The 25959-nt window shown below is 44.3% G+C and overlaps 1 protein-coding gene across 1 annotated transcript in view; it reads right to left on the bottom strand.

The window, feature by feature from the left end:
• GRIN2B (glutamate ionotropic receptor NMDA type subunit 2B) overlaps positions 1–25959 on the bottom strand; it is a 341566-nt gene that overhangs the window by 52323 nt on the left and 263284 nt on the right. The window contains exons 4-7 of the mRNA XM_061124117.1: positions 8145–8347; positions 7179–7350; positions 6130–6283; positions 1727–1852 (exon numbers count right to left, since the gene is read on the bottom strand). Coding sequence (XP_060980100.1) covers positions 1727–1852; positions 6130–6283; positions 7179–7350; positions 8145–8347 — 655 coding nt within the window. The remainder of the gene's footprint in view (positions 1–1726; positions 1853–6129; positions 6284–7178; positions 7351–8144; positions 8348–25959) is intronic.

Genomic DNA, 25959 nt, shown 5'->3' on the forward strand with positions numbered 1-25959 from the left:
GATGCTTTCTGCGATCCTTTGAGCATCTGCTCTGCCACCTAAATCATCAATGACTACACATGTCAGGCCTAAGATCTAACTGCACACACACATCTGTGTGTGTGGACCTTATTTCATGGAGCAGATGCATATTGAAAGAGTTGTGTCTAAATCAAAGTTTTGTACACTGTAAGATGCCGCAAGGAGACTTGATACTTAAAGTGGCCCCATGTTGAATTCCTTGGCGAAGACAAGCATCCTTTGGTAAAGTGAGTCATTGTAAGTTCTTGCTCTGAATTTGGTGTCTGAATATTTGCTGCTTTGAGTTTCTTTGCGGGTCGGTGAGGGTACATGCTGGCTTTAGTTCTTAACATCGCCAACATATGTAGGTACTCCTGTGCTTCTCCAATGCCTCACTTGTTACTAATTGGGATGGGGAGTAGCCACAGCTTTGGGGTGACCTTTTGGCACAAGCAGGAAGCACTTGACTATTCTGTATGGTGGAGATGTTCACATTTCCAGCCCAGAATGCACACCCCAGATGAGAAGGTAGGTGTGCACCTGGAAATCCTTCAGTGTAGGTGTGGTTCATAGCCTGGACTGTGAATTCAACAGAAGCACAAAGGGAGCTTTGACAAAATATTGCTGCCTGGCACCCCATCCCCAGAGATTCTTATTAAATTGGCGTGGGGTGGAGTGGTTATTCTAACATGCAACCAAGGTAGAGAACTGCTATTTTGAAACTTATAGTGGTTTGAGTTCCGCTCTGGACTTGAATATTGAATATTCAGAATATTGGAATATGAGGTCTTTGCATCTTTGTCTTTTAAGTGCTCTATAGTTAATTCTTAATGTATTAAGAATCTCTCCTCTTTGAGGCATAATTCCAGGATAAAGCTCACTTTGTGGATGGGTAAAGACTCAGAGAAGGCATAATATTTCCTAATCATGGGGTTTTCAGGAAGTTTTAGAAGAGATATTTAGAAGGATCCCATGTTCCCCTTTGGAGATCTAGTAAACTTTGTGTGAGGTCTCACAAATGCCTCAAACACATGGGTGGATCTTCATAGCCAGGAAGATGGATGAACCACCCCCAAGAGTAGCTGTGGGTGAGAACTGTTATCTCCTGGCCATTTTATTTAATACCCAAATCTCTGCCTCTTGACAGAGGGATGTGAGCTGCAGACACATTCTGTAGAGACCAGAGGTAATCCTTTGGCTGCGGAGAATTCTTTCAGTCACAACTACCCTGGCATGTACCCTGGGGTGACCTATTTTTTCTTTCTTTTTTTTATGTTTTTACCATTCTAGATGTCTTATTCTGTGAATTCAGAAAATTCTGAAACTAGTTCTAGCCCTTGCTTTTCCATGATTCAGTCTACTTTTTTTCTTATTCTCGATACATGCATCTCATCTGCCTTGTTAGCCCATCTGATCAGACAGACTGCTTATCATAGCCTAAGGTTATCACAACAGTTTCCTCTAACACGGTTACGTTACGCGTATCTCCTGCCTGCTCAGCTCTCACTCATCCAGGGGTAGAACTGGGCTAGGGGCCAGGCTTGAGCCGGGGAGGGGACACACAGATTCAAACCAGCATCTTAACTGGGGTCTTTCTAACAAGTCACTAAGAGGATGACCTAGAGGCCTGAGGGCTAGGGAGGAGGCAGACAGCAGGCGAGGGGCACAGAGATTCAGAGCCGAGAAGGAGAAAAAGGCAGACATGTCGCGGTTACAGCCGTCTTACCTCTGCCGTCAGCGAGGCACCTGTTGTAACCCACGGGGCTAAAGTACTCGAAGACAAAGACGGCCACGGCCGAGACGATGAGGAGCATCACAAACATCATGACCCACACGTCAGCGCTGAATGGCTCTGGGGAAGGAGAACATCGGCACTCGGGGTTAAAACAGAACGAATGGGTCCTGATTTAGTCATGTGTTCCTTCACTCCCTGCGACGCGTCTCTTTGGGAAACACAAACCACAAGTGTGTGCTCCTTTCAGAGAGTCAGGGCCTGGGTTAGGAGGAGTAAGAGGCTGTGTCTGACTGTTTCCATTCCCCTGATAGGCATGTGGAAATTTATTTTCTTTCAAACACATGAGAAGGACAGCCTCTTGCCTGTCCTTTTTGAGATGTTAGAGATAGTTTCTGCCATGATTAGACCGATATCTGGGTTTTTGGTAAACAGTGGAACTAGAATAAGTATTGAGGTGGCCAAAAAGTTGGGCTTCCCCAGTGGTTCAGTAGTAAAGAGTCCATTTACAGTGCAGGAGCTGCAGGAGTCGTGGGTTTGATCCCTGGGTCGGTAAGATCCCCTGGAGGAGGGCATGGCAACCCACTCCAGTGGGTTGCCTGGAGAATCCCATGCACAGAGGAGCCTGGTGGGCTATAGTCTGTACGGTTGCAAAGAGTCAGACATGACTGAGGTGACTGAGCATGCACTCATGTGGCCAAAAGGTTCATTCTGATTTTTCTATAACATCCTACAGAAAAACTCAAAACGAACTTTTTGGCCAACCCTACACTAGACATGGAGTAAGTGAGTCCTGTGGGACCCACTCTTGGTTTACACCCTCATCTATATGCCACACCCCACAGTGGGACCTAGGAAAGCTTTCAGTAACATTCCAAGCCTTGCAGCCAAGTTCATTCTCAACAAACTCAGTCACTCTTAGAGGCTTGAATTGGTTCAGTAATACTTAAGTACAATGAATGACTCCCTTGCCTCCTTGCTTCACTTCTCTTGAACTTTCCTGCCTAGATTGACATTTTCAACTTGCTTGGATATGGTGTATTTTATTAGATATCATTAGTGTACGAGACTATGTCAATGTTAAAAAAATCAATCTAAATTAAATATCAGTATCTACAACACTGGGAATGTAGCAAATAAGAGAGGAACATGATAATTAACAGTACAAGCACAATCTAGTCTTTCCAGGTGACAGGGTTGACGGGACAAGACCAGGCAAGATAGCAGGACTGTTCTACACCTGCTTTCTTTAATTTCTTTAATCATTTTTGGAGACTCTCTTCCAGCTGATCTAAATCTCTCTGGCTCAGAGGTGTCCAGTAATTGAACACTGAATTCCAGTAGCTCTCTCTCTGGAGGCCTGTGAAAAGGGACAATCACTCTTCAGTCCCACAATACAATGCTTCCTCAATTGTGCCTCAAAATAGTTCTGGCCTTTTATAGCTGTCACATCACATTGTAAACTCCGAGCTAAGTGAATTAACATGCTGTTTTCTCCATCTTCCAAATCATTAATAAAGATGAAACTGAAAAGGGGGAAAACAGACTGGAAATTCAAAAATATTTCCTTAACTTTGAAATCTACTTTACTTTTGAACTCCGAAGGGAATTATAACAGCCCAGTCACTTAGTTAATTTAAAAAGAACCTTGATAAGGCACACTCCAACTGTGAAATGCAAAACCTTTCAGTGGCAGCCAGAGATGTGAGGGTGGAAGGTACAGTTCAAAGCCTCTAGACAGTAGAGTCAAACCAGTCAAGCCAAAAGGAAATAAACCCCGACTATTCATTGGAAGGACTGATGCTGAAGCTGAAGCTCCAATATTTTGGCCATCTGATGATAAGAGCTGACTCATTAGAAAAGACCCTGATACTGGGAAAGATTGAGAGGAGGGGGGAAGGGGATGGCAGAGGACGAGATGGTTGGATGGCATGTCAATGGACATGAATTTGAGCAAACTCTGGGAGATAGTGAAGGACAGAGGAGCCTGGCATGCTGCAGTCCATGGGGTTGTGGAGTCAGACACAACTGAGCGACTGAACAATAAAAAAGTGGAGTAGAAATCCTCTCCTCCTTGGTTCTGACTGACTGCAATCCTACTTCAATCTCACTTTGTCCAAGATTAGGGAATAACCGAGTAAAAGCACTGTCTCTAGGCTTTCTTTCCCCTCATTAGGCCCAGGGCAACTTTCAGTACATAAAACACAAAAAAATATCTGTACTGTTCTACACAATTTAGAAAGTACCTCATCACATAGTTTCTATGGTCCTTTGATAACAGCCCTTTCATTATGGATTATTATATATATTTTACAGAACAGTAACTAAGACTCAACGGTCCCAGCCCTTTGTAAGTTCATACTCAGAAGGTGGCAGAGCCAGGTTATAAAAATTGAGGGCTTCTGAGGGCAAAAGTCTGTGCTTTTCCATTTTAAATCACGTTTTAGTCCCAGCCCACTGGACTGATTCCTGATTTAGGAGTCGAGCTCTGAAATGGCCCCACCTGTACTAGAACACAGGCTACAAGGGCAGCCACATCTAAACTTTAATTCTGGATCTGCTCCTTACTAGCTGGGAGACTGCTGGAAAATTACATAAATGAGATTCAGTTTCCTAAGCCATAAACTGAGTATGTTAACAGTGCCAATGAAATAATATGATCGAAGTTGGTAGAAGGATGCCTGGGCCTTCCCATAATAAGTGTTCAATAAATATTGACTTCTCTTACTCCTGTAATTAACTGACTGTTCTTCCTCCACACATACACACACCCTGCCTGGCATTTCTATGTCATCCTAGAGCTACACTGAAGTGTCACTGGGTCTTCTAGTTCAGAAGTTAGAGTTAGTGCTGGGCTGACAAGATGAGAATTACAATATGGTTTATTTGTATCTTTTAATGTTTCAATTACCCTTGTAAAGGAGAAAAAGCAAATAAAATACGTAAAACTGCTCTGAGGATTAATATACATTGTGTGTCCTATCCAATAACATTTCACATAAAATTGGCAGGGCGAGAGTCGCTTTACTGTGAGTAAGAGGTTAGTTGAGAAATCTGAGTAATTATAGAAAAATTCTCTGGAATCTGTAACTCTGCCTTGAAGTATGTTCCTTCAATAATTCCCCCCAGACTGAAGCTGAAAGAAGTGTTAGTTGTTGTCTATTCCAACATCCTCACAAAAGAGTATTAATGTCCTTTAGAGAGATGGTGACTGGCCCAAGGGCTTTCAGCTTGTTTAGGACCAAACTAGCTTCCTATCTCCTAGCCAGTGGTTTGTTTTCAAGGTGACATTTTATTTTCCAATCCCTTGCTCTCACAGTCCCGGCAAAAAAAATATGGAGTATGAGCTCACAAAAGACCTCATCTAATTGAAATCTTGGCCTCACCTCACCCGGTCTTATATCATATGGAAGGCTTTTGACACATAAGTGATGCTGGAGAGTGAGGTACAGGTTCCTATGGGGAGGGGTGGGGGATAGGTTAGGGTCAGAATAGCTTGATTTGGCAAAGCCTCTGAAAATTAATGTGAAGGCAGAAAACCTTTTTTTTTTTTTTTGGTAGCACTGAGCTCCATTCTTGAAGATAATTTGAAATAAATAGGTATTTGAATGATATCCAGAATTAGAAGTTATTAAAGCAGGAAGCAGCTTCAGAGATCAGCTAGTCAAAATGCCTTCTTCTACGGATGAAGGCTGAGTGCCAAAGAACTGATGCTTTCGAATTGCGGTGCCTGAGAAGACTCTTGAGAGTCCCTTGGACAGCCAGGAGATCAAACCAGTCAATCTTAAAGAAAATCAAACCTGAATATTCACTGGAAGGACTGATGCTGAAGCTCCAATATTTTGGCCACCTGATGCTAAAAGCTGACTCACTGGAAAAGACCCTGATGGTGGGAAAGACTGAGGGCAAAAGGAGAAGGAGGTGGCAGGGGATAAGATGGTTAGATAGCATCTCTGACTCAATGGACATGAATCTGAGCAAACTCCAGGAGACAGTGAAAGACAGGGGAGCCTGGCGTGCTGCAGTCCATGGGGTTGGGAAGAGTCGCACACAACTTAGCAAGTGAACAACAACAATAATGGATGAAGAAACTGGGCCCCAGCATGGAGTAAGCTTATTCTAGGTTCAATGATAGGAAGAGGCAGGAGTGGGACTCAAGTAGGATCCCTTGCTACCAGTCCTGCACTGTTGTGTGTGGTTTTTTTTTTTTAATAGGGAATGATGCCTTCCTATTTTTGAGGGTGGTCTTCAGTTTCCATGTTGGAGAAAGGTCAGGTCTGAGATCCCCATAATGAAATCCCTGGCTGAGGGAAGCTCCTGGCAAACCAGCTCCTGACTGAGAGAGTCTGGCCTGTCCCTGCATCCATGTTCTTCACACCTGCAAGCCCATCACTCACCTAAGAAGGCAGAAGGTGAGACGGTCCCATTGCTGCGTGACACCATGACGCTGATGCCAGTCTCTATGAAGGGCACGGAGAAATCGACCACCTCCGATCGCTCCTCGTTGATGGTCAGCGACCCCACTGCCATATAGGCCCTCTTCATGACCACCTGAGGAAAAAGGTGCGAGGCTCCAGATAAGAGTGCCCAGGGAGGTGAGGGGTCCACATGGGGAAAATATTCGGGCCCTAAAGTGCTTCCCTTTGCATAGTGGGAACAGTACATTTCATTTACAGTCATCCCTCAGTGTCCCCAGGTACCAACTCCTGCCATGGATACCAACACCTGAGGATCTTTAAGTCCCTCCTTATCTTCAGATTCCACCAACTGCCTCTCGTAAACATAGGACAGGATCTGTGGTTGGTTGAATCCCAAGATGTAAAACCCACAGGTAAGGTGGGCCGATGATGTATTTATTGAGAAAAATCCTTGCATAAATGGAGCCACACAGTTTAAGTCTATGTTGTTCAAGAGTCAACTGTACTATTTTGTATTTTCTAGATAGCTGGCGGGGTGGGGGGTGGGGGTTGGGGAGGTTCCCTGGTGGCTCAGTGTTAAAGAATTCACCTGCCAATGCAGGAGACAGGAGTTTGATCCCTGGGTCAGGAAGTTAGCCTGTAGAAGAAAATGGCAGCCCACTCCAGTATTCTTGTCTGGGAAATTCCATGGACAGAGGAGCCTGGCAGGCTACAGTCCATAGGGTAGCAAAAGAGTTGGAAATGACTGAATGGGTAAACAACAGCAGGAAGCTGCTCTATAGTGCAGGGAGCTCCGCATAGAGCTCTGTGATCACCTAGAGGGGTGGGACGGAGGGTGAGAGGGAGGCAGAAGAGAGAGGGGATATAGGCTTACATATAACTGATTCATGACGTTATACAGCGGAAATGAACACAATATTGTAAAAACAGTTGTTCTCCAATAAAAATGCTGATTATGAAATAAGCAGTTTTTTATATTAGATGAAATAAATGAAACATTGAAATGGCCCTTAACTCCTGACACTCACCTCTCCAATCATACCATTCCAGGTTCCATTGATTTTCTTCCCATGCTTGCCATTGGTAACCAGGTAAAGATCATAGGTGAACTTCACAGATTTAGAAATTTTCTTAAGGATATCAATACAGAACCCCTTGCAGCACTTTTTGATGTAACCTGGCTCCTCATCTGTTTTATTTCTGACCGGGTAAAGAAACAAGAAAACAAAAACCAGGCTTTTACACAAGAGGCAAAATATTACCCTTTGCCATTAAAACTCCAACCACAAAGCGGGCGCCCCTTCACAGCTCAGCACAATTTATATCAGGCCTGAATGGGGACATAAATCAGAACACAGAACTAAAATAATCTCATTATCTCATCACACTGGACCATGTTTTCTCATAATTTTCAGTGTTCCTTTGAAGAATAAAATGCATCAGGAAAGTACAGATATCCGAAGGGTTCAGCTAGATGAATTTTCATACATGGAACGCAAACATTTAACCAGAACCCAAATCCAGATACAGAAGAGTTACCAGCACCTTAGGGGCCTCTTGATCTCCCTTCCATACCCTTTCCACCCTCGCCAAAAATGAACCATTATCCTGACTTCTAACAACATAAGATTAGTTTTATCTATTTCCCAAAATGTTTCTAAATCTCACAATGTCAAGACATGCTGACCGGAAAAAAACATCTTTCAAAGCCAATGTAAATTTAAATCTCCATGAACTCGAATCTCATGGAGACCCAGGCAAAGCCTCAGAAATGATAACAGGTTTAGCGGCAATTCTCCTGGGTCACGATCTGGATAGAACCAGATGCCAGACCACAGGGCTGCCGGAAACCCCATCACTCAACAGCAACAGGATTCAGACATGGCGCCCAATCGATTCTGTGCCTCGGATCCCAGCCTGGTGCCAATGGCTGGGGCCAATCTGACTGTCCCAGGCCCCACTCCCTCCCCAGAGCCCCGGGGAAGCTGACATACTCAGAGATGATGCGCTTTTGGCAGGGGACCGTGTTCCTCATGCAGGTTCCACTCAGAGGGTCCACGCTCTCCACAATGACGAATGGGGCTTCCTCCAGTGTTACGATGCTCAGGTGGTCATCCTCCTGTTCTTCCGTCTCAGGGCACATTCGGGGCCACACGTAGTACTTCATCTGCAGGGACTTGTCTTTCCACTTCCCTACCTGCACAGAGATAAAGGCAAGACTCAGAAACCACTGGCAGAGACAGGGTGGCCTCTCCTGGCATCACCCAGTCAGCTGTTAAATGAAGGTCAAAGATGCCAGCTTTGTCCTTAGTAGAGAGACGGATCCTCCTTAGACCATGTGCTCAGGATGAGAATACTGTGTCTGGATCTAAGGAAGGCAGGATATTCATTTACTCACCAATGTACCAAATGTGAAAAGAGGGCCTACTATGTGCTGGACACGCTGCTAAGCCCCGGGGGTCAAAGAAGCCCTGCCCTTCATCAAGCTCACATGGAGTGAAGGAGTCCAAGTGTAATCGAATGTTTACAGTGCCCAGTGACAAGTGCAAAAACTGATGCGTGTCCCAGTGCTGGGAGGAGGCCAGAGCTGCCTGCCTGGAGTGCCTGGCGGTATTTCTCCTTAACTGTAGTGAGGAGTGGGATGATGAGAGCAGAGTGCAGTTCTGGAAAGGTCAACAGAGCGATTGGAGCAAGTAATCCAGAAGGATGTGTTTTGGCCTGTGCCAGAGGTCCAGGGGGGAGCCATGTGGACAACTGGGTGGATCTGAATTGGAATAAAACGGTAAGTCAGGATGAAAGACTAGAGCACATATTGCCTAGGGAAGGGAGTGTGATTGTGGGGGTGACGAATGTCACAGGTCAATGCAGATAGGCACCTGCTGGACTGGGTGGGTGCCCCAGGGGGAATCAGAGAGGTCTCTCTGTGAGCTGTCACATGTGGCCACAAGGGCCGTGTGCCCCCATGGCACACACTCCAGTGTAAAGATGGGTGCCCCTGGCATCAGGCACATGGTGGCCCTGCTGCCAGGCATTGGGAGAAACGTGTGGGTTCCATTCCTTTTTAAAAGAGCCGTTCATTCCTGTTTTTATAATAGAATCTGCACGCCTTGTTGGTAAGGTTCCTGCTCTCACTCTATCATTGAGTTTACTGAAGAAAAAGGAAACACCTTTTAATTTTCTAAAACCAAACATCTTCAATTAGCACCACGAATTATAGATGGCAAGTTCCCGCATTTTCCCAGTCTATAATTTGCTCCATGCAGCAAAGCAAATTAGTAGCACAGGTGAGGCTCCAAAACTACAGAACGACTTAATTTACAAACCTCAAAAACCAACAAGGAGCAATAAATGGGCAGGACTGCATACACTTCCAAGCAAACGGGCTTAGATCTCCACATGAATACAAAACTCAAAGTCACTTCTTCATTTCTGCGTTTGTCTACACTTCAGTTTCTACCTAGTGCCTCCCTAGGTGTGGTCTATACCTCACCCCAAAATGTCTGGTGGGCATTGCCTACTTTCATGCCCAAGTTAGGCTGTATAGCCACCGCCTCTGTTCTCCTGTGTCACTCAGCATGGGCAGTGGCTTGGTGGCCTGGCTTCTCTTGCTTGGCATTAACCTTGATGCCAGTTCTCTTCCAAGCATGTTAGCCATATTTCACATCTGTTCAGAATTAGGCCCTGAAGCAAACATGGCTTCCCTTTACACATCTAGTCTCTTCCATACTGCTGGTCCTGACTTTGGTGCAAGTTTGTTTTTCTTCAGATTGCTAAGACTACTCATTTCTAAAATGAAAATGTTCAAATAGCTTCATATTGCTAAGACTACTTATTTCTAAAATAAAAATGTCCATGTGGAGATCTTAATAATGTCTTTTGTGTGTGATATGGGGGATGTGGGGCTTGGAGAAGGGAGGCCCCAGCCCTGGGAGGCCGATGACACTGGGTCATGGCCCTATCCAAGCAGCCCTAGTTTCCCCAGTGGCCAAATTGACATTTTCTGCATATTCCATTATGTGAAAAAAATTGGGAAGCCCTAAACTATCTATTTTTATTTTTTCACTGCTACTGTGTTACCCCAATAGTCTCACTGAATTTTCTTCTTTAAACCCAAATGTCTTCTCTTCCATCTTTATTGCTATACCAATGGTCTGGAAGCCTATTCTGGGATCACTGTGGGCAACATCAAACCTCACATAACATGTTGCTAGCATCCACCGAGGACACTGCTGCCAGATGGATCTTCTTAAAACATCATATCATCATATAATTCCTATTCAAAAATTTCAACAACCTTCCACAACTCTCAGGATTGTGTTCAGGCTTGTCAGCTAGATGGTAGAGGTTTGGGCATTGAGTCTAATCTATCTTGGTACTGTTAACTTCACTATTTTGAAACATACATCTTTTGTTAAAATCAGAAAAGGAAGTCGGTTTAGGAAGTTCACATAGGTTAATCAGGAACAGGTTTCAACAAGTTGGCTACATTTTCTTTTCTGATAGCTTGGCTTTATTGGTGAGACAAAAATGTTGCAGACATAGCATGCCAGCAAGTTTTTTCATGAAACTTGTGAACAAGAGGGAATATAATACAGATCCTTATATACTTGATAGATTTGAAAGGAGTTTAAAATCTATACCCAAAGAGAAAAAAAATATGAGATCATTTAATCAATCAATGCCAACACAGAAAGAGGTCTCTAGCAACATGTCTGGAGACTCTGTTTTTAGAAGGGGCCTGGATAGTGTTTCAGAAAACAAAATAAAAGTCATGCTCACCCAGTTGCAGATAACACAAACTAGAACGGATAGAAGATAGACTGCAATGCAGAATTAAGGTAGGAAGCAACACAAATTCGCTGGAATAATGGATTGAATGAAATGGAAAAAAATTCAACAGTATTTATACTAATGTCTAGCATTTAGATTTTTTAAAGCAACTGTACAGTACTGAAAAGGAGCTATTTCAAGGAACAGCAGTCTACATGAGCTATTGCCATGAAAAATGGTATATTTCCAGACTTTAGAGCGTTCAGCACACAGGGCAAGGGGAGGGAGTAGGTGATCCTACCCTGTTCTGTGTTCATCATATCACAGCTGGAGAGCTAGGTTCTGATCCTGCAGTTCTATGATCCATCGGTTTTTATTTACTATCTCATTCTCATTTCCCCAGCAATCATCTGCTCACATGGTCTCCTCTAGCACTCTTTTTTTCCCAACTTCCTGTCAAGCTCGCTGGATCACATCCGTGCTTCATTTCAATGCAACGCAACTGACATCAACTGCACATCAGTTCTGTGCCAGGCACTGAGTTATGTGCTAGAGAAAAGAACACCGGGCAATGTTTACTGAGGGCTTAGTATGTGCTGGGTACCAACCACATCTAGGAATCTCATGAATCGCCATAGTGAGCTTGTGAGATGGAGGCTGCAATTTAAGGTCTCATTTTACAGGTGAGATCAGAGAGTTCTGATGACTTGCTCATGGTATCAAGGTAAGTGAGCACAGTGTTGGCTCTGAAGCTGACCAGCCTGATTCCAGAGCCCAGGCTCCCACCCACCACCCTGAACTGCTTCTCGGAAAATGAAGGAATAAGACATGGTCCTTTGTCCTTCAAGGACAGTCTCCTGGGGAAAGACACTGTGCAAATTTCCTTCAGTCATGTCTGACTCTTTGCAACCCTATGGATTGCAGCCTGCCACGCTCCCCTGTCCACAGGATTCTCCAAGCAAGAACACTGCAATAGGTTGCCATGCCCTCTTCCAGGGGATCATACTAACTCAGGGATCAAACCTGCATCTCTTATGTCTCCTGCATTGGCAGGCAGGTTCTTTACCATTAGCATCATCTGGGAAAGACACTCAGTCAGTTCAGTCGCTCAGTCATGTCCAAATCTTTGCAACCCCCCTGGACTGCAGCATGCCAGACTTCCCTGTCCATCACCAACTCCCAGAGCTTTCTCAAACTCATGTCCATTGAGTTGGTGATGCCATTCAACCATCTCATCCTCTGTCGTCCCCTTTTCCTCCTCTCTTCAATCTCTCCCAGCATCAGGGTCTTTTTTAATGAGTCAGTTATTTGCATCAAGTGGCCAAAGCATTGGAGTTTCAGCTTCAGCATCAGTCTTTCCGATGAATATTCAGGACTGATTTCCTTGAGGATCGACTGGTTTGATTTCCTTGCAATCCAAGGGACTCTCAAGAGTCTTCTCCAACACCACAGTTCAAAAGCATCAATTCTTCAGTGCTCAGCTTTCTTTACAGTCCAACTCTCACTTCCATACCTTACTACTGGAAAAATCATAGCTTTGACTAGATGGACCTTTGTCGGCAAAGTAATGTCTCTGCTTTTTAATATGCTGTTTAGGTTGGTCATGGCTTTTCTTCCAAGGAGCAAGTATCTTTTAATTTCATAGCTGCAGTCACCATCTGCAGTGATTTTGGAGCCCCCCAAAATAAAGTCTCTCACTGTTTCCATTGTTTCCCCATCTATTTGCCATGAAGTGATTGGGACAGGAGGCCACGATCTTAATTTTTTAAATGTTGAGTTTTAATGCAACTTTTTCACTCTCCTCTTTCACTTTCATCAAGAGGCTCTTTAGTTCTTCTTCATTTTCTGCCATAAGGGTGGTGTTATCAGCATATCTGAGGTTATTGCTCTTTCTCCTGGCAATCCTGATTCCAGCTTGTGCTTCATCCAGCCCAGCATTTCTCATGATGTACTCTGCGTATAAGTTAAATAAGTAGGGTGACAATAATCAGCCTTGATGTACTCCTTTCCCAATTTGGAACCAGTCTTTTGTTCCATGTCTGGTTCTAACTGTTGATTCTTGACTTGCATACAGATTTCTCAGGAGGCAGATAAGGTGGTCTGGTATTCCCATCTTTTGAAGAATTTTCCACAGTCTGTTGTGATCCATACAGTCAAAGGCTTTGATGTAGTCAATAAAGCAGAAGTAGATGTTTTCCTGGAACTCTCTTGCTTTTTCTACGGTCCAACGGATGTTGGCAATTTGATCTCTGGTTCCTCTGCTTTTTCTAAATCCAGCTTGAACATCTGGAAGTTCAGGGTCACGTACTGTGAAGCCTCACTTGGAGAATTTTGAGCATTACTTTGCTAGCGTGTGAGATGAGTGCAACTGTGTGGTAGTTTGAACACTTTGGCATTGCCTTTCTTTGGGATTGGAATGAAAACTGACCTTTTCCAGTCCTGTGGCCACTGCTGAGTTTTCCAAGTTTGCTGGCATATTGAGTGCAGCACTGTAACAGCATCATCTTTTAGGATTTGAAATGGCTCAGCTGGAATTCTATCACCTCCACTTGTTTTGTTTGTAGTGATGCTTCCTAAGGCCCACTTGACTTTGCATTCCAAGATATCTGGCTCTAGCTGAGTGATCACACCATCGTGGTTATCTGGATCGTGATCTTTTTTGTCTATTTCTTCTGTGTATTCTTGCCACCTCTTCTTAATATCTTCTGCTTCTGTTAGGTCCATACCATTTCTGCCCTTCATTGTGCCCATCTTTGCATGAAATGTTCCTTTGGTATCTCTAATTTTCTTGAAGAGATCTCTAGTCTTTCCCGTTCTATTGTTTTCCTCTATTTCTTTGCATTGATCACTGAGGAAGGCTTTCTTATCCCTACTTTGCTATTCTTTGGAACTCTGCATTCAAATGGGAATATATTTCCTTTTCTCCTTTGTCTTTTGCTTCTCTTCCTTTTACAGCTATTTGTAAGGCCTCCTCAGACAACCATTTTGCCTTTTTGCATTTCTTTTCCATGGGGATGGTCTTGATCACTGCTTCCCGTACAATGTCACGAACCTCTGTCCATAGTTCTTCAGACTCTGACTATCAGATCTAATCCCTTGAATCTATTTCTCACTTCCACTGTATAATCATAAGGGATTTGATTTAGGTCATACCTGAATGGTCTAGTGGTTTTCTGTACTTTCTTCAATTTAAGTTTGAATTTGACAATAAGGAGTTCATGATCTGAGCCACAGTCAGTTCCTGGTCTTGTTTTTGCTAACTGTATAGGGCTGCTCCACCTTTGGCTGTGAAGAATATAATCAGTCTGATTTTGGTATTGACCATCAGCTGATGTCCATGTGTGGAGTCTTCTCTTGTGTTGTTGGAAAAGGGTGTTTGCTATGACCAGTGCAAAACTGTGTTAGCTTTTGCCCTTCTTAATTTTGTACTTCAAGGACAAATTTGCCTGTTACTCCAGATATCTCTTGACTTGGTACTTTTGCATTCCAGTCTCCTAGGATGAAAAGAACATCTTTTTTGGGTGATAGTTCTAAAAGGTCTTGTAGGTCTTCATAGAATCATTCAACTTCAGCTTCTTCAGCATTACTGGTTGGGGCATAGACTTGGATTACTGTGCTATTGAATGGTTTGCCTCAGAAACGAACAGATATCATTCTGTTGTTTTTGAGATTGCACCCAAGTACTGCATTTCAGACTCTTTTTTTGACCATGAGGGCTATTATAAGGGCTACTATGAGGGAAAGAAACTAGCTACTGACAATAGTATCAAGTCAGCCTTTGCTAATTACCCTAATAAAAGGTATTAAAAAATTACTCTGGGATTCAGAGTAGAAGTGACCATTTCTGAAAGCGTCAGGGAATACTTTGACCAGGATCCTTTCTTAAAGCTGGGCCTTGAAACGGAAGTGAAGGCTTAGTGGGTGAAGAGAAGTTTATCTGCTGAAATAAAAGCAAGAGCAAAGATGCAGACTCCTGCAGCTGCTACATGCAGAGACCAAGGATGGCCCTTCACGTGTGTGGAGAGGAGTGTTGGTCTTGCTCAGTTCTGGTCCTTACAGATCCGCTCCCCCCACACCGAAGATCTCTGTTCCTCCGGACGCCCAGCTGGCCTGCACCCATCTCTTCCCAACTCATTGCTCAGTGGCTTCAGGTTGGTGGATTGAAACTGGCCGTGGGCACCATGAATTTGGGGCTTCCTCTGCCCACTCCCAGCACACAGATATGCAAACACATGGGCTTCCACGGTGGTACAGTGGTAAAGAATCTGCCTGCCAATAACAGCAGACATGGGTTCGATCCCTAGGTTAGGAAGATCCCAAAATGGCACCCCTCCTCCAGTATTTTAGCCTGAAAAATTTCCATGGACAGAAGAGCCTGGCAGGCTATAACCCACTGGGTTGCAAAGAGTCAGACATGACTGAGCAACTGAGCACGCATGCATTGCTCACCCAGACCCCTAGATGTTAAACATTTCCCAGCTCACCACTGCTCAGTGTAACTAAATCATTATTTCACACTCTTTACTACCTTCTTTAGTGACTTTTTAGATGTCTTGTCTCCTAAATGAAATTCTGAACATGTCCCTAAGTATTACTGTGACTGTGGACAAATTTCTGTAACTCTCTAAGCCCCAGTTCCCACATCTGTAAAATATGGAGTGATTTCTAGGTGTTTTCTATATATTCTCATGCTCCCAAGATCTCTTGAGGACACAGGCTCCCTACCACATTATCATCGGATGACAGACCAGTAAAAAGGTGTTCTTAGAGGTTATTTCCTGAAGGGTGAGAAGTATCTGACCTGTGTCTACAGAAGATTAGCTTGCCTTACAGTCGTGATTGTCTTTTCTTGATTGTTTCTTCAAGGATGATGACAGTAGGAAGGAAATTAACAAATTCCTTTAGGACTGAAAGGAGAACCAGGTTAAAAAAAAAAAAAACACAATTCTGCTATGAATATCAGATTTGCAATGCCAATACACAGTACTCATGTTTAAGAATGTGTTTGCTGTTGTTTTAGTCACCAAGTTGTATCCAGCTCTGCATCCCATGGACTGCAGCCCACCAGGCTCTTCTATCCATGGAATTGTCCAGGCAAGAATGGAGTGGGATGCTATTTCCTTCTCCAAGGGATCTTCACAACCCAGGGATCAAACTGCATCTCCTGAATTGCAGGCTGACTCTTTACTGCTGAGCCACCAGGGAAGCCCAAAGAATATGTTTAGTTACCACAAATTGTTGGGTTTAAAATGTTATGGAAAATCCCCAATGAACTTCTTGGCCAACCCAATAGTTACCTCAACTTCTCTGTGAAGCAAGACTGGTAGAAACAAGTAAACAAATAAAGTTAACATAGGGACTATTTATGTGGAAGAATAAGGTATGTTTCAAGCAATTCTTCTTTCAAGCGGGGGAAAGTATGGTGAAAATATTATAAATGGGAAAGTTTGTGAAAGTAAACACAGAAAGAGAAGCCTGAGATTCTGAAAGGAAAAATCTTGAAGTCTTTTCTAGGATATCTGAACCAGCATGAGTATATCATCTTGGAAATGCAGAGAGTAGGAGGAAATGAAGTAAACAGGAAATATTTCAGAGAAAATCCAGTGAGAAAAGCTGAATGAAAAATTTATAGTCAAGGAGTAAAATATGTTCAGGAGAAAGAAAAAACCTTAAGAAATAACGAAGAAAATGTCTGTAAAGCACCCTGAATTCCTCAGAGGGCAGCGCTGAACAAACATCATCTCCACAAACACATTTAACAACAACATCTGTCTATAAAAAATGCAGTTCCCTGCCACACTAACATTTCAAAAGATCTCTGGAGACCTGAAATCATCTTCCTCAAGAGAAAAAAAAAAATCTCTGATTAGTTTTCTCAGGGAAACATGAAGTCATTTCGAGGGTTTCTGATCAGTTCTCACAGTACAAGCTGAACACCTGTTCGGCCGGGAAGTCTCCTCAGAAGAAAGTCTGCCTCACAAAACTATAGCATGTTATGCCATAAGCCTTCCCTCAGGAAAATTCTAGAACCAATCTGTGCTGATTTGAGATGTCAAAGTCTTCCTTCTGCTTTAAGGTTCCTCCACCAGCAGCAGTGAAGGTGGCAGCCTTCAGCACCCTGGGACACACAGGGACCATATTCTTTCCGGAAGTCCCTGGGTCTGTCCCCTGGGGGAATGTGTCCTCATGGAGAAGAAGGGCCCAGGCAGGGGCTGCTGTGAAGGCCGCTGCGGTCCCTCATCAGAGAGCAGAGGGCATCTCTCTTCCTGGATGCCCTCTCTCATCTACAGACAAAGTCATTTCTCAAGATTCTGGAACGAAAGCACTTATTAGAGCCTCTTTAGGCATCAGAGGTTATTTTTCCCAGATCAGAGCATTTTTGTTTCTGGCTGGAGATGACATCTGGATCTAACACTAAATGCTCGCTGCTTATTTGAAGCCTTCCTCTGACTGTTGGAATGCAAAATTTCAAACTACATGGCAAGTGGAAGGGACCGGCAGAGTCTCTGCCAGGCAATGGGAAATCTGCACCTCCATCCCATCCCAAAGTGACATCCATCAGGCAGCTGTCTCTGACCATGGGCGGGGGTTGCCGTGAGGCAGGCCTGAGACTCCTAACAGGACAGAAATCTGAGGAGGGCAAGGCACTCCTGTTTCTCTTCCCCTAAAGCTATGCAAGGCTATGGTTTTTCCAGTGGTCATGTATGGATGTGAGAGTTGGACTGTGAAGAAAGCTGAGAGCCGAAAAATTGATGCTTTTGAACTGTGCTGTTGGAGAAGACTCTTGAGAGTCTTTTGGACTGCAAGGAGATCCAACCAGTCCATCCTAAAGAAGATCAGTCCTGGGTGTTCATTGGAAGGACTGATGTTGAAGTTGGAACTCCAATACTTTGGCCACCTCATGCGAAGAGTTGACTCATTGGAAAAGACCCTGATGCTGGGAGGGATTGGGGGCAGGAGGAGAAGGGGACGACAGAGGATGAGATGGCTGGATGGCATAACCGACTCAATGGACACGAGTTTGAGTAAACTCCGGGAGTTGGTGATGGACAGGGAGGCCTGGCGTGCTGCGATTCATGGGGTCGCAAAGAGTCGGACACGACGGAGCGACTGAATTGAACTGAATTGAACTGAAAGCTATGCCAACTCATTGGAAAAGACCTTGATGCTGGGAAAGACCGAGGGCAAAAGGAGAATGGAGTGGCAGAGGATGGGATGATTGGATGGCATCACGGACTCAGTGGACATGAGTTTGAACAAACTCGGGGAGATAGGGAAGGACAGAAGAGCCTGGTATGCTGCAGTCCATGGGGTCACAAGGAGTCAGACATGACTTTGTGACTGAACAACAACAAACTATGCCTCTTAACTCTGAGGATTTTCAAAGGCTAAGTATCTGATAATGCTTCATTTTGCTCAATATTTTCTTCCCTTCATTCCTGGTAACCAAGTGAATTTCTGGTGTAAAACCATCCATTCTCTATATTCACACAGAATACACATACATTTGAGGAAGCAGTATGTGTGAGTAGGTATGTATTTTTCCAAAATCAGATCGTAGTATACACGTCTCTGCAGATTTGCTTCTTCCACTTAATTACATGCCACGGACTTCCAACTTAATAGATGGCAGACCTAATTCCTTTTATTAGCTGCATGCATGTGTGTGTGCTTAGTCACTTCAGTTGTGTCCAACTCTTTGTGACCCTATGTACTGTGGCCCACCAGGCTCCTCTGTCCATGAGATTTTCCAGGCAAGAATACTGGAGTGGGTTGCCATGCCCTCCCCCAGGGGATCTCCCCGACTCAGGGATCGAACCCATATCTCCTGAGTCTCTTTCACTGTAAGCGGATTCTTTATGCTCAGCCACCAGGGAAGCCGTTTAGCTGCATGGTACTTCCTAATAATGGATACACTCTAATTTATCCAGTCATACCCTTATTGATAAACATTTAGGATGTTCCCCCGAAACTTAACCGAAACACATGGTGCATATCTTGGTATTTCCAAAGCATCGATTCCCAGTAGTAAAAAAGCAGAATGAAAGAATACCTGTGTTTTTGAATGTGCTTGATGTTGCCAGAAAGAATACTTTACTAAAGGTTTAGAGTGACTGAAATTCCCATCAGCAAAGCACAAGAGTGCACCTGGCTAACGTTCTTGCCAGCACTAGGTTGTCATCCCTATTTAATGTTTGCTAATCTGAAGAATAAAAAATGGTATCTAACTGCTCTAATTTCCATCTCCTTGACTCTCAATGGGCCAGAGCACCTTGTACGTCTGTTTCGATTTTCCTCTTTAACCTTCTGTTCGAATTTTTCACCCATTTTCTATTGAGTTGTTTGTCTTTCCTATCTACTCATAGGGAGCTGTGGAGACCCTTTATACTTGAAATATTCTTCATACTTGAAATATTCTTCTGTTCTAAGATTTGTCTTCTGACTGTTTTTTATAATATTTTATGCACAAAATTTTACTTTTGGTTTTTTTTTTGAAGTAAAGTATGCCTCTTTTAACATAGAATGTTTGGTTCCATACTTTTACTTTAAAGAAAAAACTTACCTCCTCTCTTTTTTTAATATTTGGAAGTGTTATTTGCAATACTAATTTAAACATACAGCCAGGAATAAACAATAAAACAGCTAAGGTTATAGGATGAAATATATATGCTGTGAACCTTGACAATGGAAAATAACTAAAAGGGACTGGGAAGAAATATAAAAGTACGAATTTGTTTTAGGTGTGACTCTAGAGTCTAGCATAAGTTGGCTTTTGCTTTACAAGCCAACCCGAAAGTCTTTATTAAGAACTAAATTTTGCTCATTTATATTAATTAATATGATGTATTTGGCCCTGTTGCTATAATATTTCAGTCTTTACTGTTTTTTATTTATTTTTTTTAAGGATAGTTGACTTAAAATACTGTATTAGTTTCAAGCACATAGCGAAGTGACTCAGTTATATTTCTTCAGGTTATATTCTATTATAGGTTATTACAAGTTACTTAATATAATTCCCTGTGCTGTATGGTAGGTCCTTGTGGCTTATTTATTTTATGTACAGTAGTTTATATCTGTTAATCCCACACTCCTAACTTGTCCCTGCCTCCCTCCCTTCTCCCTTTTGGTAACCACAGGTTTGTTTTCTGTGTCTCCTCTCAGTGCTCTTTGTTCTTTGGTTTTGCATGAGCTTTTTCTGTACTGCGTGTGGTAGCTTTGCTTTCAGGCTGCACAGTCTTCCCTCCATCATCTCCTTCCCTGCTTCTCAAATGCTCTGCACCCTTCCCAGCCCTCCTCGGGCCTCAGCACCACCAGGATGCTGTACCTGGCCACCCTGCCCAGAGAAGAAGCTCGATGTAATCTTCCATCATCATTTTGTGGGTCAGCTGCTCCCCTGGGCAGTTACATTAAAATGTTAGCTATAGTTTGATTCACAAATTCCTTTCTCTGAATGTATCTTTAAGCACTGGAGGGCAGAGACTATATTATTGCCCTCTTTCTGTCCCTTGTACTGGCTTGAACAAGTGCATTCTCAGTAAGTTATTGACTGTGTGTTCTTGGTAAATTATGATGTCACTAGGGGGGAAAATATTTCATATCCTCAGAAAGCCCCCAGTGCTAGATATCAGTCCAGTGCTCTTCCCTAGACAGGCTTTAGGAGGTAGGAGATGCCCCACATACTATGTCTCTCGATTCTGTCTCTAGATTATAAAGGTGCCCTGGACAGACTCAGTTCCATATGGATGGCTGTACGTACAACCACATTATCTACCGCATACATCCTCTCATCACATGTATACTCAACGATGTCTAAGATCTGGAAAGCTATCGTCTTGAAAAAAAAATGTGTTAGAAAATAATTTCCATATTCAAATTTGATCTGTGACTGCCTTGATCTTTGAAACTTACTAAGCTGGGAGTGGGGTCTCTGGACACACACACCCATCCAACCTCTCTTGCCTGGCACCTGTGTGTGTCTCCCAGAGGCACTGAGAGTCAGTTGTCATCTCAGGCCTCAGCTGCCCTCCCTGGCTGACTCCAGCCCCTCTGAGAGAGCCCGGGGTTCCCTGGGGTTTGTGCAGACACACTGCTGCTGCTGGTCATGGCTGTCTGTGGGTCCCTGTTCTCCATGGTCTCTCCCTCCATCTCTCCTGCTCTGAAGAGTGAAGGAATGGAGAAGTGGCATGCTGGGGCAGAATCTGGGTCCAGGAATGGAAGGTGCTAATTCCCTCGGCACCATAAACAGTTATGGTCATTTCAGATAGCACCATGAGGAGAGATTGTGATGGCATTAGAGTCACTGTGCCAGGCATTAGGCCCTGTGCCGGGCACCTCACAGATTGATGGCATTTCACTAGCACCAACTCCCAGATAGGTGAGTACTGTTATGAAAAACTGAGGCTCATTGAGGGTCTAGGTACAACGGTCCCCAACCTTTTCAGCACAGGATCGGTTTCATGGAAGACGATTTTTCCAGGGACGGGGGTGGGGGAGGGATGGTTTGGGGATCATTCAAGTGCGTTACATTTATTGTGCACTTTATTTCTATTATTACTATATCAGCCCCACCTCAGATCATCTGGCATTAAATCTTGGAGGTTGGGGACATCTGGTTTAGGACATTATTGCTGATCTGTTTGACTCTGGAAGCCCAAGTTTCCTGCATCGTGCCATGTTGCCAGGAGACTATTTCTGACCTCCTTACTCTTTCCCTTCTGTGATTCTAGGAGGGAAGAATCTGGAGAAGAGTCTGTTTCAGCTCCACAGCCTCCCACTTTCATCTCAGCCCCACAGAAACTGGGGTTGACAGTTGTGTCTAAAGCCTTTACACCAAGTGTCAGCCCAAGTCTGTTGGGGGCGGGGGACATCGACAGGATGGTGGCAGGTGGTTGTGGGAGGCAGGACACAGGCAAACTGTGTGACCTCTCGGGAGTGATTTCATCTCTGGGCATGGTGTGCGGTGGTTTCACACAACCAGTATTTGCTATTTTTCTCCTCCTCCTCCCCCTCCTCGCTGTTACTATCACTCCTGCTCCCAGAAACATCAGTGCAGCTCCTCAACATGACCACTCTCCTCTCAGAAACATGGTTTCCCCCTGCAATGGGAAATGTTAAACCACTCCAACTTCTCAAATCCTCAACTTGCTGTGTTTCAAAATGTCAGAGTAAACTCTATGCAATTCTTCCAGTTTCATGCAATATTTTCATTCAGGTGCAAATAAAATAGATCATGAGAATAAAATTGCTATGATCCTTCCAGGTTTACCTTGAACCCAACGAATGCCATCTAGAGAGATGTTCCTCTCCCATAAGCCCCTCCCCGTGGCAAGATGGATAGTTTAGAAAAGCAATTCTTTTAGATCAGAGGATATTGTAAATAGTTTGCTAAACAGGCTCAAGTAGGCTGAAGGATACATCATGTTTTCCTCCAGTATCTGATGCCTCCCTGCCCTGAGGGGTGGAAACTTCCCAAGTTGACTATCACTCCTCAGACAGCAACTCTTGGAGTCCATTCCGGGATTTAGAGGGGCTCAGTTACCGAGATCTGAGTCCTGAACCATCTCCTCTTGAACTTCATCAGGACCAAGCTGTGTCCCACCTTCTCTGAATCAGCTTCCTCCTGTATCGTGGGGCTCTAGACCTGTGTGTGCAACACACCCAAGGCTTTGGTTGCTTGAGAACCCAGATGAACAGGGATGCTGACAGACTGACTGACATATGAGGGTGGATTCATGACCTGCTGGGGGGACTTGGCTACAGGCTTTAGTCATGGACATTACTTATCATGTTCCCCTCTCATTGCTACCTTGATCCTGGATTACAAGCTGGTAAGATAGAGCAAAAGTCCACAGCGCCTGAAGGTTTTGAATGTGGCTTCCTGAATTTGAGGGCTTCCCTAGTGGCTCAGATGGTGAAGAATCTTCCTGTAATGCGGGAGACCTGGGTTCGATCCCTGGGTCGGGAAGAACCCCTGGAGAAGGAAATGGCAACCCACTCTAGTATTCTTGCCTGGAAAATCCCCATGGACAGAGGAGCCTGGTGGGCTACAGTTCAAGGGGTCGCAAAGAGTCAGACACCACTGAGCAACTAACACACTCCTAGATTTGAGAGCTGACTTGGCAAGGTCTAAAGTGGTATTTCCATATGTATATATGTATGCACTCAGGCATTCACTCACTTCTCTAGTTCATTCTAATTCATCATCTTAGTTAAATGCATAGGTGTTGAACTAAAAATGGCCTAATTTGAGTCCTGGCTTTGGTTATGTGTGACTCTGGACAAATTATCTAACCTTTTAAATTCTGGGTGGTAGATATCTGCTAGTTTGTCTACCAACCAGCTATCTTCTGCCTGAACCCCTCCCCCCTCAACCCACTTTTTCCCCCAACCCCTTTTCTTAGCTCAGTCTCCCCTTTTCTGAACCGCCCCTTCCTCAGTTCCAGCCACATGGTTCTCTGAGAGCTGCCATGTTACTCTGTCTCTCAGTCCATCCTCTGAGCTGCAAACATCTCATGGGCCAGGAAGTAGGCTGCGTCACCAGTGACAGGCAGATCCCACCGTCATCCCTAAATAAGCACTTCCTATGTGGGACCAAAGAGAAGGAGGACCAAGTTCTTGGGTATGAGAAAGGCCGATCAATAGAGTTTCCATGGTCAAGTCTAACAGTGACTTGTGGGGGCATCCACCATTGGCCCCCAGGTCTTGGGCTGGGGGTAACTTGGATAATCACAGGGTCTCTACCTGTAGACAATCTCACTTGGAAGGTTCTTTTACCCACTGGCCCACATGCTAAACTGTGCTGCCAGGTCCAGTGATTTTCATTCCTTCCACCTCTGTTTCTGTTCTCCATGGACGCTGCCCACAACTCCTTTCCCAGGATCAACAGTTCATAACCAGAAGGTTCCAAGAAGACCCTTATATAAAGGTTTCAAAAGCCCAGGAACAAGATTAGAATTCAGGCATTCTAACACCAGAGTCTTCTCTTTTACCACTCCTCTGTATCAGGGGTACCCAAACCCCAGGCCATGGACTGGTACCTGTCCAGTTAGGAACCAGGCTGCACTGCAGGAGGTGAGCAGCAGGTGAGACAGGAAGCTTCCTCTGTATTTACAGCTGCTCCCTAATGCTCACATTACTGCCTAAGCTCCGCCTCCTGTCAGATCAGCAGCGGCACAATAAATGTAACCTGCTTGAATCATCCTGAAACCATCCCTGCCTCCCTCTCCCCTCCCAGTACATGGAAAAATCATCTTCCATGAAACTGTTCCTTTCCTTTTTTCTCTGGTATTTATAATCTAGTTTCATATCATCTGCTAGCCAGGGGGATAGCTGGTCTCAAAGCAAGAGCACTTGGCCAGGAGTGTGGAGACTCGCTTGGGCTCTGCATCTAAACAGCTGTGCAACCTTGTCCCTTAACTTTCCTGAGCCTGATTCTCTATCTATAAAACATAAGGGTAACAATATTTACCAAAATCCCCCCATTAAGGCTCAGGAGAGACAAACATGATAATATGTGTGGAGATGTCTTGAAACTGACTATTCCTTACAAGCAGAATGTTTTCTATTTTCAAGTAGAAAATACCCAGTGTTTAGAGATATTTATCTAGAGTTTACTTACACTGAAGATGGGCTTCCCAGGTGGCACTGAAAGTGAAAGTGTCAGTCATTCAGTCATGTCCGACTCTCTGTGACCCCATGGACTGCAGCTCACCAGCCTCCTCTGTTCATGGAATTCTCCAGGGAAGAATACTGGAGTGGGTTGCCATATCTTTCTCCAGGTGGGGCTAGTGGTAAAGAATGCCTGCCATGCAGGAGACAAGAGACTCAAGTTTGATGCCTGGGTCGGGAAGATCCCCTGGAGGATGGAATGGCAACCCACTCCAGTATTCTTGCCTGGAGAATCCCATGGACAGAGGAGCCTGGCAGGCCCCAGCTCATAGGGGGGGCCTATGAGTGGGACAGGACTGAAGCGACTTAGCATGCATGCACACCTACTGAGGATGTGCCAGACACTGGGTTAAGTGGTAGATTTGGTCCCTGGTGCCCAAAAGGTTGGGAACTGCTGCTCTGTATTGCTTCAATTACTGGATAAGACATATAAGAACTGTATCAAACATGTAGTAATAATGCTCAATGAATGGTACTCATGCTCAATTAATAATTGATAACTGATACTCAAATAATAATGCTCAATTAATGGTACTGATGCTTGCTCCTTGGAAGAAAACCTATGACCAACCTAGACAGCATATTAAAAAGCAGAGACATTACTTTGCTGACAAAGGTCCGTCTAGTCAAAGCTATGGTTTTTCCAGTAGTCATGTATGGATGTGAAAGCTGGACTATAAAGAAAGCTGAATGCTGAAGAATTGATGCTTTTGAGCTGTGGTGTTGGAGAAGACTCTTGAGAGTCCCTTGGACTGCAAGGAGATCCAACCAGTCCATCCTAAAGGAAATCACTCCTGAATATTCATTGGAAGGACAGATGCTGAAGCTGAAGCTCCAATATTTTGGACACCTGATACGAAGAACAGACTTACTGGAAAAGACCCTGACGCTGGGAGAGATTGAAGGCAGGAGAAGAAGGAAACAACAGAAGATGAGATGGTTGGATGGCATCACCGACTAGATGGACATAAGTTTGAGCAAGCTCTGGAAGTTGGTGATGGACAGGGAAGCCTGGCATGCTGCAGTCCATGGAGTCGCAAATAGGTGGACATGGCTGAGTGACTGAACTGAATGGTACAGATGCAGAATAGCCCACCTGCCCTGCTCTTAGACAGTCCATGTTCTAGGGGCCCAGAGCAGCAGCAGGATGGAAGACATGAAGCAGAAGCAGCACCACCATGTAGAAGGCACCAGCTCCTCATGGAAGACCTCTGGAAGCTAGAGGCGATTACACTGTTCTTCAAATAATGTTTTCTGAACCCAATCTCCGATCGCTCTGCCCTTGGCCTCCTGATGAGTTTCATCACATCCTCCATCATAATCTTTCTCTGAATTTGAAATGTATTTAATGTTTAAAGACAAGGTTATTTG

The sequence above is a fragment of the Dama dama genome, chromosome 22 (genome assembly GCF_033118175.1).
Source record: "Dama dama isolate Ldn47 chromosome 22, ASM3311817v1, whole genome shotgun sequence".
Taxonomy (NCBI): domain Eukaryota; kingdom Metazoa; phylum Chordata; class Mammalia; order Artiodactyla; family Cervidae; genus Dama; species Dama dama.